This window comes from Sinocyclocheilus grahami, unplaced genomic scaffold (assembly GCF_001515645.1).
Source record: "Sinocyclocheilus grahami isolate Dianchi unplaced genomic scaffold, SAMN03320097.WGS_v1.1 scaffold58.1, whole genome shotgun sequence".
Classification (NCBI taxonomy): Eukaryota; Metazoa; Chordata; class Actinopteri; order Cypriniformes; family Cyprinidae; genus Sinocyclocheilus; species Sinocyclocheilus grahami.
Window position 1 is genome coordinate 2,924,091 of NW_015505237.1, and position 14,728 is coordinate 2,938,818.

The window sequence follows — 14,728 nt, forward strand, 5'->3', positions numbered from 1 at the left end:
TTCAAGACCTTTAATTATCAGACAAGGGGCGTAATGGCTACAAAATGCTCAATCTCCATTCATTTGTCTCGGGACTGGCTGATGAATGGTAGGAGTGCCATCACAGAGCCCTCTGTGTACGTACAACACTGCACACCTACCAGCCACCGCCACAGGAGGACCAGCACAAGCGCCGCTCCAATACATTGCCAGATGTCTACCTAGACCACACGTTAAGATTTCTCCTGATGAAGAGGATGCTCCAAAAATACAGAAAACCGAAAACAAAGCTGCCTACTAAAATCTGAATTTGGTTCAAATCCAAGGCAGAACTACATTTAGCCTTCACATATAAAGAAATTCCAGAATGAATTGAGATTCTATGATGATTTACTCAATATCTGTGCACAGCACAACGCATTTAAAAATGTTAATTTTAGAATTTTTCCATAATGTTGTCCTGTTAGCTTAGCAACATGCTAACATCAAATTACTGGAATCAATTATTGATTCCATTTTGTCTTAGAAAAAAGTACCCTACATAGGTAATAGACAACAAGGCAGCTTACTAGGCTTTGGTACAGAAAAATTGAAGAACGAGGCATAAACTGGAGACTCGAGCAGATCAAGTCCACAAGGTTCTTTACTCATTGTTCAATAAACGTGTGGAAATAATATAGATTAAGAACATGAGCACTTACTGTGGATCTGGTAGGTATCGTAAAACAATGCTGCCCATTTCTGGAGAAAGAGAGAATAACATATGCTTTTTAGATCAAGATTTTGAATACATCAGTGATGTCAAAAAAAAAATCACGCATTTGTTGGCTGTAATGTGATGCTGAGCTTCATGAAAGAGAATAAAAGCCAAAGGTTCTGGTCTAGACATGGGAATTTGTCACAATGACACAGGCAGTTTGACCACACTGACAAGTCCCACAGCAACTACTATAACACCAAATTAATAAATGACTAATATCTAAACACAAACACACACATAACAGTGGGGAAAAAAGTATTTAGTCAGCCACCAATTGTGCAAGTTCTCCCACTTAAAAAGATGAGAGAGGCCTGTAATTTTCATCATAGGTATACCTCAACTATGAGAGACAAAATGAGAAAAAAAATCCAGAAAATCACATTGTAGGATTTTTAAAGAATTTATTTGCAAATTATGGTGGAAAATAAGTATTTGGTCAATAACAAAATTTCATCTCAATACTTTGTTATATACCCTTTGTTGGCAATGACAGAGGTCAAACGTTTTCTGTAAGTCTTCACACACTGTTGCTGGTATTTTGGCCCATTCCTCCATGCAGATCTCCTCTAGAGCAGTAATGTTTTGGGGCTGTCGCTGGCCAACACGGATTTTCAACTCCCTCCAAAGATTTTATATGGGGTTGAGATCTGGAGACTGGCTAGGCCACTCCAGGACCTTGAAATGCTTCTTACGAAGCCACTCCTTCGTTGCCCGGGCGGTGTGTTTGGGATCATTGTCATGCTGAAAGACCCAGCCACGTTTCATCTTCAATGCCCTTGCTGATGGAAGGAGGTTTTCACTCAAAATCTCACGATACATGGCCCCATTCATTCTTTCGTTTACACGGATCAGTCGTCCTGGTCCCTTTGCAGAAAAACAGCCCCAAAGCATGATATTTCCACCCCCATGCTTCACAGTAGGTATGGTGTTCTTTGGATGCAACTCAGCATTCTTTCTCCTCAAGATGAGTTTTGGTAGCCTTTGTTACTTTGGTCCCAGCTCTCTGCTGGTCATTCACTAGGTCCCCCCGTGTGGTTGTGGGATTTTTGCTCACAGTTCTTGTGATCGTTTTGACCCCACGGGGTGAGATCTTGCGTGGAGCCCCAGATCGAGGGAGATTATCAGTGGTCTTGTGTGTCTTCCATTTTCTAATAATTGCTCCCACAGTTGATTTCTTCACACCAAGCTGCTTACCTATTGCAGATTCAGTCTTTCCAGCCTGGTGCAGGTCTACAATTTTGTTTCTGGTGTCCTTTGACAGCTCTTTGGTCTTGGCCATGGTGGAGTTTGGAGTGTGACTGTTTGAGGTTGTGGACAGGTGTCTTTTATACTGATAACGAATTCAAACGGATGCCATTAATACAGGTAACGAGTGGAGGACAGAGGAGCCTCTTAAAGAAGAAGTTACAGGTCTGTGAGAGCCAGAAATCTTGCTTGTTTGTAGGTGACCAAATACTTATTTTACCGAGGAATTTACCAATTAATTCTTTAAAAATCCTACAATGTGATTTTCTGGATTTTTTTTTCTAATTTTGTCTCTCATAGTTGAGGTATACCTATGATGAAAATTACAGGCCTCTCTCATCTTTTTAAGTGGGAGAACTTGCACAATTGGTGGCTGACTAAATACTTTTTTGCCCCACTGTATAAACAGAATATACAGAAACTTTATAACATTTTAGCGGATAAAATATATACAATTAATTACATGAAATTTAAATGTAAAATATGCAGTATATAGTCGACATAGCAGTGGCACTGAAAACCATGGTGGCGAATAATTTATCCGAGGGTCATGATGTAAATAAATAAATAATAATGGGCTGAGAACTGAGCCCTGTGGAACACCCTGTTCGAGTAAGACAGTGGGTGATATACAGTTATGCATGGTGATGTAGTATTGTCTGTCTGTCAAATAGGAGGAAAACCAGGATAGCGCAGCTCCTGAGATGCCAATCTCTGAAAGGCGTAGGAGTAATAACTTATGACAGACAGTATCAAAAGCTGAGCTGAGATCAAGTAATAAGAGTATGGAAAGACTGCCCGAGTCAATAAAGTAAGAGGTCATTAATAACCCTGAAATACTAAAGCATTGCAGTACTATGATGCAAGCGAAAACCTGACTGAAATATATCAAACTGACTGCTGAGAGCTAGAAATGACTGCAGTTAAGTGGCAACAACCTTTTCCATGATTTTTGAATTTGTATATTTTATATAATGATTTATATATTTTATGCTTTATAAATTGTTACACATCAAAAATGCAATCTAATGTGCTTGCATGCATAGTGATTTCATTAAGGTTCACTCAACGTTTTACCATTCAAAACTGCAAAAAATCAACCTATACATTTTAACATGGCGAAGATTTCAAAGAGTTCATGGGCTAAAAATACAAGTGGCATTAGCAGGGGTGTATTCCAGAAAGCACGGTTAACTTACCGTCAGCTAAACCCTGAACTTTCGGTTGATTAACCCCAAACCTTGCTTACTCGAGGTATGTCGTTCCAAAAACGCGTCCGGGAGTAAGTTAATTCAACTTAGAGAATGTTCCTGGTTAAGACTCAAGACATTCTCAACAGAGCGACGAATCAACGAGTCACTATTGAAACAGACGCTAAGAAAAAGCGTGCCATGCTGTTTCTTTCTTCTTTTGTTCAATGGTCGTTTACATGCTTGGTGCATATCGCCACCTAATTGATGGTTGAGCAATCATTTTTATTTTTTTTCCATTTAATCTTTAATCCTTGATAATATGAATTATATTGTTTGTTTGATGCTAATTATATATGAAGTCACAGCAGATATGTATTTTGATTTAGAATTTAGACATAGAAAATGCCGATCCATGTGTGAGATGATAATATATATATATATATATATATATATACACAAAATATAATTAAACATTACCTTGTCATAGTGTTTTATAATTTATACAGATAACTGTTATATATGCCAATAAATATAATAACCATATTAGAATAATATATTACCTTATTTATTAGCCTGCTTATATTAGCACTTCATCAGTAACATATACACATATACATATATATATATAATAGGCTATAATACATATTGTAATATTATATAATGTTGTGCGGCTGTGCGCTATCTGTCTCGCCCACTGAAGGCTCGTCAGTAGATCACACGTGCACTAATAGCGCTGAAGCGAACTAACCCTGGAACATAACCTCCTCCGGAGGCTTCCGGTTATCTTCAGAGAGCAAGTTACTATGGTTACTTAAATATCCTGAAAGTAACCTCTGATTTTGGAACCGAAAGCTGAGGTTATCCGCTCGCTTATCCTCGAACATACCCAGGTATATCACATAACCTGCTTTTTGGAATACCCCCCAGGACTCTGAATGGCACTGACCAAGTTTCTTGGCCTGATTGTGAGCATCATCTTCAAGCTTGCTGAGGAAGGGGTTCTCCTGTGTGAGGAGCACCTTCACGTCCTCCACGCTGATGTTGATGATTCGGGCTCTGATGTAGGGGCACAGCGTGTAAATACCCTGAAGACAAACAGCAGCATAGAGTCAAGGACTCAAAGGACTTCTCTTTCACACACAAACAAATAAACAAAAACACACACATAGCCTATCCTGCTCTGAGAAAAGCATGTAACCACAGGATGATTAAGTCTAGTGCAAAAATTAATTCCACTTTGACATTTACTCAGCCTTGGAAAGAAGCAGACATGTTTTAATCCATTTCTTTATCTATAGGAAGAATAAATACTCGTACACAAAATTTGCAGAACAGATCTTCCTCTAGTTAAAAATCAATAGACTGTAGTGGAAAATGGTAATGATGTTCCCTCTAGAGCAGACAGGACGGCAAGCTGAGGTTATTAACGGCACATTGAGATTAACTTGTTTCCCTATAGACCACTAAACCTAGTTTTTGAGCAAAAAAACATCTGAGACAACTGAGATATCTGAGTGTTGCTTTAATTATAGACTGATTACTGCGGTACAACTTAATATCCAAAGCCTTTCTGGTTAAAATTGCATGTGAAAACAAACCATTATATCTTGCAGAGATATCTTTGGGATTAGACTGCTGCTTTTCAACTTGAAAAATATCTTTTAATATTATTTTTAAATAAATGAAAACACGTCTACACAACACTATCTTTATTCTAGAGGTGAGTGTCCAGTATTCATTTAGGATTCATCCATTTTGGATGCATGCAGATACACAAGTGATTCATAAAAAATTATTTACATCAAACTGTGTTTTTTTTACATACACCTACCTCCTGAGCCAGTCTGAAAGCACAACCAAACTGTTCTCCATCAGTATTTCTGGACCAGACCTTCACGCCCGTGTTTATAACCTGCAGAAAGACAGAGAAACTGGGCACGAAGAACGCCATCTACAACAGTGCTTTGCTGCTTGATTTTTTTTTTAATTTGGTAAAACTTTACAGTAACACACAAAGATACCTATTCTACGTGTATTAATGCTTTGATTTGAATGAAAACAGCGCATCCGTGAGGCGCGGCTGACACAGAAGAGCATACGCTGCTTGCGTTCAGCGGATATTCTTCAAAATGACGCTACGGTGATGCAGAGGAGATGACTTGTTGAATGAAGTCGTTATTTTTGTTTCATGTCTTTCATACTTCTCTGGACCTTGACAGTGTAATTTACTTGGCAGTCAATATGACAGTCACAAGCCTCCCGGTTTTCATCCAAAATATCTTAAATTGTGTTCCGAAGACGAACGAAGCTTTTACGGGTTTGGAATGGCATGGGGGCATGGGGTAAGTGATTAATGACAAAATGTTCATTTTGGGGTGGAGTATCCCTTTAATAACTTCTAATTACAGTAATTATATAATAATAATAATAATAAATGTTCTTATATTATTATTATAATAGTAATATTGTATTTATTATTTTAATAAGTATTACCACTAATATTACTTACTACTATTACTATTAATACTTGCTGCTGCTAATAATTTGTAGCGTATATTACTATACTATAATATTATTATAGAATTATTACTATATTATTCACACTTACTATTAGGTGACATAAAATATGAAATAATATAATGTAAAGTTCTATATAATTAATTACATATATATATATATATATATACACACACACACACCTACATATAATTCATATCCAAAAATACGGTACTTCTAGGGTACATTATATAATTAAAATTATTAAGTACTATTCAGTTAAAATAGTTCTGCATTACTACCCAAATATCATTACAGCATGTGAATTGCTCAGAACACAAATAATACAACAAAGGACAGGGTGTGTAAGTGTTTACAGTGTGTTTCTTTGTTGTAACGTAACTCCAGTGATGTCTGTTTACATTATCAGCAGATGGTTGTTTCATACTTGATGAATGTGAAGGCACTAGAGCACAGATAGAGATGAGATCATAGTGAGGCTGCTGTCCCCATCTGCCTGTACGCCATCTTCAATCACTGCTAGCACTGATGAAGGGCCATCAGAGTGTGTGCGCGTGTGTGTGCTCTTGCCTTCATTCTCTCGCTGTTGTTGAGCAGAACATTTCGGAGCTCTTTGGACACCATGTACAGGTGCCTCTTCTTTCCTTCATGGGTGCGAGTCAATACGTTCAGCTTGGGGAAATCTGGAGACAGGTTGTAGAAAGCTCTGCAGCAGACAAAGAAATATCACAGCATAAAATAAATGATGGTTAGACAAAAGGAAAAAAAACACATATGCGCACAGCTCTGAACACGCTGCGACATATGGAGCAGAGGCGTTGTCTCCAACAAGTCAAAATGGCGGGTTGCCAGCGCTGTGGCACTGTGCATCTGTGTGAGAAAATAAATAACATTCATCACAAACAAAAGACACCGTGACTGAACGATAATGATCATATCACCCATTCTTCTGATTGGTCACATAGGATGTATAGTGTAATAACAGATAAAACACACACACAAAGGCCCCGGCCCACTCAGAGCATATATATTCAGACATGACAAACACACACCGAGATCAGAAAAATACTGCTTAAAAAAAAAAAAAAAGCAAGATATGAGAACGTTTGTAAAAACAATATTTGTATTGAGCAGCGAGGCTGTGTAAATGGAGAGGAGGCACTCACTGGATGGGAGGGAAGATGGGGTCATCCTCTGTCAGAAACACAAAAGGATCCTCTTTGAAGCCAAAGAGTTTCATCTTCTTTGGAGGAGGGGGGCTATAACAGACAGAGCACTTCATGTCAATGTGGAGCACAGTAACTGAAGAGAAACTGCAGTAACACATACCGTCCATCAGGGGCACTGAAATCAACACCACAAGTATCGCCTGAAAGCCAATAGGTTTGAAATGGAATTCTTTCTTACCGAATTCTTAAAGAATACTGCACAGTTGCTTCATTTCTATTATGTGAAACAACAGATTACGCAACAATAAATGGTTCAAACTGTCATCAAATAATTATACAAGTACAATGTCTGTTCAACGATTAAAACACATCAAGACTCAATGCAACGACATGTTTGATTTTAATATGCTGCTGTTATTTTTACAGTAAGGAGCCATTTAAATAGCAATTCACGCAGCTTCCAGATGGAAATGTTATTTTGAAATGAATTTAAATTGTGGCCAATTGTCTAATATGTAACAGTAAAAACAAATGCTAACAAATTTAAATTAATAACGGTTATAATAATAATAAACATATATACACACACACACACACATATATACACACATACACACATATACATATACACACACACATACATACACATATATATATATATGATAATAATGTATGCTATATAATTAAAATAATCACATATATTGATTATTATAAGTAATTTTGTTTTATTACTATTGTAAAAATATAGTTATGTTTATAAAATAGTTATTTTATTATTAAAATGGTTATTAATATTAACAGCTTTAATGATTGCTTAAAACTGTTCTAATAATAATAATAATAATATTTAGATCTGTTTGTTATTTATGTTGTTGCTAGAATATTAACTATTGTTATTGTAATGTTATGTAACAGACACATTGATTATCATTAGTTATTATTATTATTATTACACATTAACAAGATGATGTTAACAGGGCTGTGTTTGAAATGTCTTGAGCAAACTTTCTCATCTGGGAACTATGGACATGCCCATCCTACCGTGATCATGGACACCCTAAAAATGCTACTGATTTTCTTGCCATTGTATCGATTTATTTTAATATTTAATATTACTTTACCAAGATCTTGCTAATTAAATGTTTAAAATCAACAAAGATATAACACAAAAATAGATCTACTGATTTATAATACTGGTTATTAAACCACTTATGACTCTTAGGCTTTATCATCATCAGCCAAAATGTCGTCTTTGGTGCGTCCCAAAATCCACAGCACAGAGAGAACCAAAGAATGAACGATCAGCAGAGAGAACAACAGGGTGACTGCTGCACCCACACACACACACCTGGCTGAAGATACTCACCCACAGACATTATCTGTCTTGACCTCTGAAGGGTCAGGGGTATCTGGGACAGACGGGTTTCCCTCTGCAGGAGTCTCGCCCTCCACCGATTCCACAGGGGTGTCAGCGGATGAGCTGTCTGCTGGTGGGACGTCAGCGGGAGACCCCCCCATCTGCAGCTCCTCTGCAGGAGCCGCCTCACTGGAGGAGTTCACCTCCTTATTACGAAGCTACAGACAAAGAGAGGACAGAGACAATAGCTGTGTTTCCATCCACCTATTTTTATGCGCATTTTGGGATATCGAAAGAAATAAAAAAACCCCGCTTGATGGAAACACCAAGATGTGCAACAATTCTAAAAATGCACATTAAAAAACTTGTGCGCTCAATTAAGTAGGACAAATTTCTTACCCAGTAAGAAAACATGCGTATAAACTATGATGGAAACTAGTGCTGTCAGTTGATTAATCGCATCCAAAATAAATGTTTTTGTTTACATAATATATTTATGTGTACCGTGTTTATTTATCATGTATATAAATATAAAATATATTTATTTAATAATATAAAATATAATACTGTAAATATATAAATGTAAATATTTTCAAAATATATACTGAATGTGTGTGTATTTATATATACATAATAAATAAACAGTACACAAATATATTATGTAAACAAAAACTTTTATTTTGGATGCGATTAATCATTTGACAGCACTAATGGAAACACTTTTACAGAATAAATTCCTTAATTCGCATTTTAAAAAAAGACATGCGACTTTGTGATGGGACAGCATAACTGGACGAACCAATGGACCGATCTCATTGCACAGCATCTGAAATGCTAGTTTTGTCATTCTAAAATGCTTAAGCAAAGTCTCGTCAAAGTGCTTCGTTATAATTAACTCCCAAAACTGCGTTCCCAAATAGCAGGCACCGAAAATAAGATAGCATGACCACATTTCGTCTGCGCGCTCCGAAGCTCGTAGTTTATTGTATACAAAAATTATTGTATACAGTACAGAAGCAAATTAATTTTTTCTTCGTGATATTTAGCCCAAGTTAATCAGGAAGGGACGATTTTGTTCTCTTCAACTAACTGGATGGAAACGGTGCTTTATTCGCAAATGTTTTAAGTGAGTGAGTGACGTGACATGTGGCCAAGTATGGTGACCCATACTCGGAATTAGTGCTCTGCATTTACCCATCCAAAGTGCACACACACAGCAGTGAACACACACACCGTGAACACACACACGGAGCAGTGGGCAGCCATTTATGCTGCAGCGCCCGGGGAGCAGTTGAGGGTTCGGTGCCTTGCTCAAGGGCCCCTCAGTCGTGGTATTGAAGGTGCGAGAGAGCGCTGTACATTCACTCCCCCCACCTACAATCCCTGCTGGTATGAGACTCGAACCCACAACCTTTGGGTTACGAGTCCGACTCTCTAACCATTAGGCCACGACTTCCCCATTATGCGATATTCCAAGTTTCTTAACTGGTTGGAAACAGCTATAGGTACACACGCTAGCAAAGAGGGTGGATTCATCCAAGAAAACAGCTTTGTTAGTTAAATCGACAAAAAGATACCATAAATGTACTCTCATACAACTTCAATGCTCTGTTTGCATATATTTTATGTTTCTAATACCTTTGGGTAACGGCGATTCCATGGCATGGGCGCCTTCTTCACCAACACAGCCACAAAAAACCCACCAGTGTTCTGGTGATGGGGCAATATTCTCATACTGAAAACACAAGCCAAATGTACAATAATGACTAGAGATAAATTAGGATCACACACAGTGACAGTTTACAGGTTAGTATTGCTTCACTTTTACTGTGGTTGTATACTACCATCTAGAGGAGAGTTCTGGAACATCACAAGCATGTGCAGAGACAGTTTGAAGCTGTTAGTGTTTTGTGTTTGTTTGATTAAAAGCTATTAGTTTCTGTTATAGACAGATATACATGATCAAAACAAACTCACCATCTCTCCAGCTTCATATTGGCCAGCTTTTCTGGGTCTGTTGGGGGAAACATGGTGGGTCTGATCTGAGTGTGTCGACTTGTTGGCACCTCTGACCAGTCAGAGAACCACTGACCCTCTTTGGTCATTACCTTTAAAAGAGCACAGAGACCTTTTTTGTAAAGAAATCAATTTTATTCAGCGAGGATGCATTAAACTGATTAAAAGGTGACAGAAAAGACATTTCCACAAAGCTGTTTGCAACGTGCTCTTGCAGTCACTTAATCGTTTATTTTTGTGCGTCAATCTATTAAATTAGTGTATAAGACCATGATCCGCACTCACAAAATAGTCTTCTCTTTAGCGTTTATTTTATATTAAATCGCCAATAGGATAAAACACAAACATTACGGCTCAAGGCCTTCTTCAGTGTGTTGAAGAAGCAGAGCACACGCTAAAGGAAGCATTGAGCTGAAACGTTTGTTTTGTCCTATTGGTGATTAATGTAAAATAAACACTAAATAGAGAACTATTTTGTGAGTGCAGATCATGTTCTTATTTACTAAGTAAAGACATTTAAAATGTTACAAAATATCACTATTTCAAATAAGAGTTTCCACAAAAACAGGAAGCAAGTACAACTGTTTTCAACATTAATAAGAACAAAAAAATTATTGAGCAGCAAATCGTTTCGCTAGATAAGACCCTTCTTCCTCGTCTGGGATCGTGTAGAACACTCTGAAGCTGCAATTTGGACCTTCCACCAACTTCCAGTGAACCCCACTGAAGTCCACTATATAGAGAAAAACCCTGGAATGTTTTCCTCAAAAACCTTAATTTCTTTTCGACTGAAGAAAGAAAGACATGACCATCTTGGATGACATGGGGGTGAGGAAACTACACTGTAAAAAGTAATCACTGAATCTACTTAAGAAAAGCGAGTAAACATAACTGATTTTTACAAATTTGTTGAATTTACTTAATTACACTGTGTTATGTGAACTTTCAGGTGGATGCAATAGTTAAACTAAACAACTTTAGTAAGCAGTACTGAAGAGCATCTAGTTTGTTGGATTAAATCCCACTATGTGCTCTAATAACTCTAGACCAGTAGGTGGCTGAAGTGCACCAATAGGTGGTGGAAGGTTGGTTTAAACAAAACATCACCAGAAGAAGACAACTAACTGAACTTCAGAGTCAAATCGTGTTTGAAATGTGGCCGCAAGATTAGGTACGTTTTTGGTGATCTACTTATAAACTATATTGTCACAGTGTAAATGTGTCTATGGGCCAGAATCCAGAGGACAGCAGACATACCTTCACTCTTCTCCAGCAGAGCAGCGATGACGGCTTCATCCTCGATGGGGTTCAGAGAGCAGGTGGAGTACACCATCCTGCCCCCTACTGCCAGCTGCTCCACTCCTCGCACTGCGATCCTGATCTGCAGCCTGACAGACAATCAGAGGAATTGAAAAGACACACACACTTAAGAGCATAACAAACTGCTCTGTTCTGCAACCACTGCAACCTGAGAACAGACACACACACACACAGACAGACCCATGCTGACAGTGCAACCTAAAGAATACAACTCCTCATTAGATGCAACATCTCGTTTCATTAACGAGGTACAGAAAACACTCCTCCAGCAAACACATCACTGCTAAGTCACTGCCAAAGTGCTTAAGCTCCAGACACGATCATCATGTATCAAGACTTTTGGGTTCATCGGGCGAGCATAAAGACACTGGGACACGTTCAGAATGGAGTACTGCTAACTTAACAGTATACTCTGTAGTACAAAACTATGATACATTGTTGACTTCAATACAATTGTGTACACAAATAGTATCTAAACATTTCTTAATTTAACTCATCTAATAAAAGAAATAATCTGCATGTGTGTGTAAAAAATTTTTTTTAATTCAGCAAGAATGCATTAAAATTAACAGTAAAGACATTGAAATGTTTCTTGAGCATCAAATCAGCGCATTTAATTTCTGAAGGATCACGTGACACTGAAGACTGGAGTAATAATGCTGAAAATTCAGCTTTGACTTTACAGGAATAAATTACATTTTAATATCTTTTCAAAGACATACTTACATAACTTATACTTTTTATAAGATATACTTCTACAGATATTACCTCTATTGCATATCTCACTATGGATATAGAAGATCAAGTGGAGCGCATTCCAATATACCACATACCGGTAGAATGGATTTAGACAAATCCAGGTATTCCACGCGTTCAGAACGCTTGCATACTATTGCAGGGTTTCTGCAGGGTTTTTAAACTCAAATTTAAGACATGCACAAATTAAATTAATACCATATGAGCGGGGTAGGGCAATGTCTATAGTACCATATTAAACTGTAAAATTACTCTAAATAGCAATTTACAGTTTTCACAAAAACAAAGTTTGATAAAATTATAAATATAAATTAAATTCTAAATTAAATAAATTAGGGGTGTGCGATATTGACAAAAAAATATGATCTCGATAATTTTCTGGGATTTTATCGATAACGATAATTGTCAACATAACCAGCGTTGTTTACGTTCAGCATGCGCTCACTGTCTACTGAACGTAAACAGCGCTGATTACGTTGATTACGTCCTGGGGTACTCTCCAATAAGGCGGAAGACGGTATCTCGGGGAGAAGAATTGCGTTATTGTTTTCTTTGTGCACAAAAAGTATTTTCGTAGCTTCGTAAAATTACAGCTGAAACCCTGATGTCACATGAACTATTTTACTGACGTCCTTGCTACGGTTCTGTGCGTTGGTCTTGGTGGAGCTCTCAGATGCCATCAAAAATATCTTCATTTGTGTTCCGAAGATGAACGAAGTTCTTACGGGTTTGGAACAACATGAGGGTGAGTAATTAATGACAGAATTTTAATTTTTAGGTGAACTAACCCTTTAACTTACTAGACTTCATCACCTAATGTATGCGTGCACTTTGTAGGTGCGTTTTGTTTGCTTTTCGCGTTATACTCGACAATATCAAATCGTACATCGTTAAAACAATTATTACGATATTATCGCAGGCCATACATATTGCACACCCCTATTCTGTTTAGACGTTTATAATGCATTGTCTTCTTATCGATTCACCAGTTCACATTTAAAGCCCTGCGTGTTTGCAGGGTAAAAACATAGGTGGATTTTTGCATTTGTCTGAACTCTGAACAAAACATCAGTTTTATTGAAAATGCACATTCATTCTCTGCCAGCAGGTGGAGCGAACCATTTCCAGACTTTGAATGTGCAACGCTGGTGTTTATTTAATGAAATCATAGCCTTTTGAAGTTTAATCTTCACATTCAGCCATATCGCAATTCTGGTCTTTCCGTCCCCAAATTTAAGATTTTCTTGTACAATTTAAGACTTTTTAAAGGCCTACATTTAAGACCCCGCGGAAACCCTGTATTCACAGCACACAAAATACACACTGTAAAAACAGTAATAGTACACTATTTTGAACATAGGCCAATTGAACTGGACTAGTCTTACCCGTGGAGATGGAGGCTGTTGCTGGTTGTCCATTTTTTCCACACATCAATGTTTTTCCTCATCGTTCCATCTCCACTGTAGAGAAAAAGGGGCTGATTTTATTGTTTGCGGTTTAATTGCAATGCAATTTCAGATCATTTCATCTTACACTTTATTTTATGGTATCCTTATTACATTTAAAGGCAGTTTAGATGATTTGGATCAAAAACATTTTTGTTATGCTGGTTGAAAGTCTCTTCACATCCTGATAGCAATCACTAAATTAGGTGGTCTAAATGTATTTATATGCATTTATATAATCTGTGGAAGGTGTAGGACCAAAAAATACCTCTGTGCACCCTGTTTGTTAGTTACTTGAAAAAGTAATCTGATTACGTAACTCGAGTTACTTGTTATAATTACTGATTCTTCACCAGATTACACAGATTACAGATGGTGGTCTCATCACCACATTTATACCCTTAGGTAATTTTAAACTGGACTGTATTAACTTTTAAGAGTTTCCTGTGGACTCATGAGATGATATGCTATTTTTTTTATTCAATTACATCAGTGTTTGGTTAACAAGGCAGCAAATTTTGAATCAAATAAAAGTGCTATTCAGGAATGAACTCTACAATCCTACTCAGGCAAAAAGGCAAGCCATAATTACATCTTTAAAGTCAACTTCAAATCCTTTCATCGACGTAGAGAAATGTTTAGGCAGCAAAACCAGGCTGACCACATAGTCTGTATGTCTGTCTGTCTGTCTGTCTGTGTCTGTGTGTCTGTGTGTGTGTGTGTGTGTGTGTAAGATGTTTGGCCTGCTGGTACAGAGCAGAGGGTGTTGTGCTGTTGTGCTGATTCTGCTGCAGGCCATCATCGACGTAGAGAAATGTTTAGGCAGCAAAACCAGGCTGACCACATTGTCTGTATGTCTGTCTGTCTGTGTCTGTGTGTGTGTGTGTGTGTGTGTAAGATGTTTGGCCTGCTGGTACAGAGCAGACGGTGTTGTGCTTGGCACCTGATTCTGCTGCAGGCCAAGTATAGAC

General features: G+C 37.6%; 1 protein-coding gene across 1 annotated transcript in view; it reads right to left on the minus strand.

The window, feature by feature from the left end:
- The window catches only part of LOC107584336 (NOP2/Sun RNA methyltransferase 2), a 21,867-nt gene that overhangs the window by 3,354 nt on the left and 3,785 nt on the right, over window positions 1–14,728 (minus strand). The window contains exons 8-16 of the mRNA XM_016270913.1: window positions 11,447–11,617; window positions 10,198–10,328; window positions 9,859–9,955; window positions 8,230–8,438; window positions 6,861–6,953; window positions 6,265–6,400; window positions 5,009–5,089; window positions 4,124–4,262; window positions 681–720 (exon numbers count right to left, since the gene is read on the minus strand). Of these exons, the coding sequence (XP_016126399.1) occupies window positions 681–720; window positions 4,124–4,262; window positions 5,009–5,089; window positions 6,265–6,400; window positions 6,861–6,953; window positions 8,230–8,438; window positions 9,859–9,955; window positions 10,198–10,328; window positions 11,447–11,617 (1,097 nt within the window). The remainder of the gene's footprint in view (window positions 1–680; window positions 721–4,123; window positions 4,263–5,008; window positions 5,090–6,264; window positions 6,401–6,860; window positions 6,954–8,229; window positions 8,439–9,858; window positions 9,956–10,197; window positions 10,329–11,446; window positions 11,618–14,728) is intronic.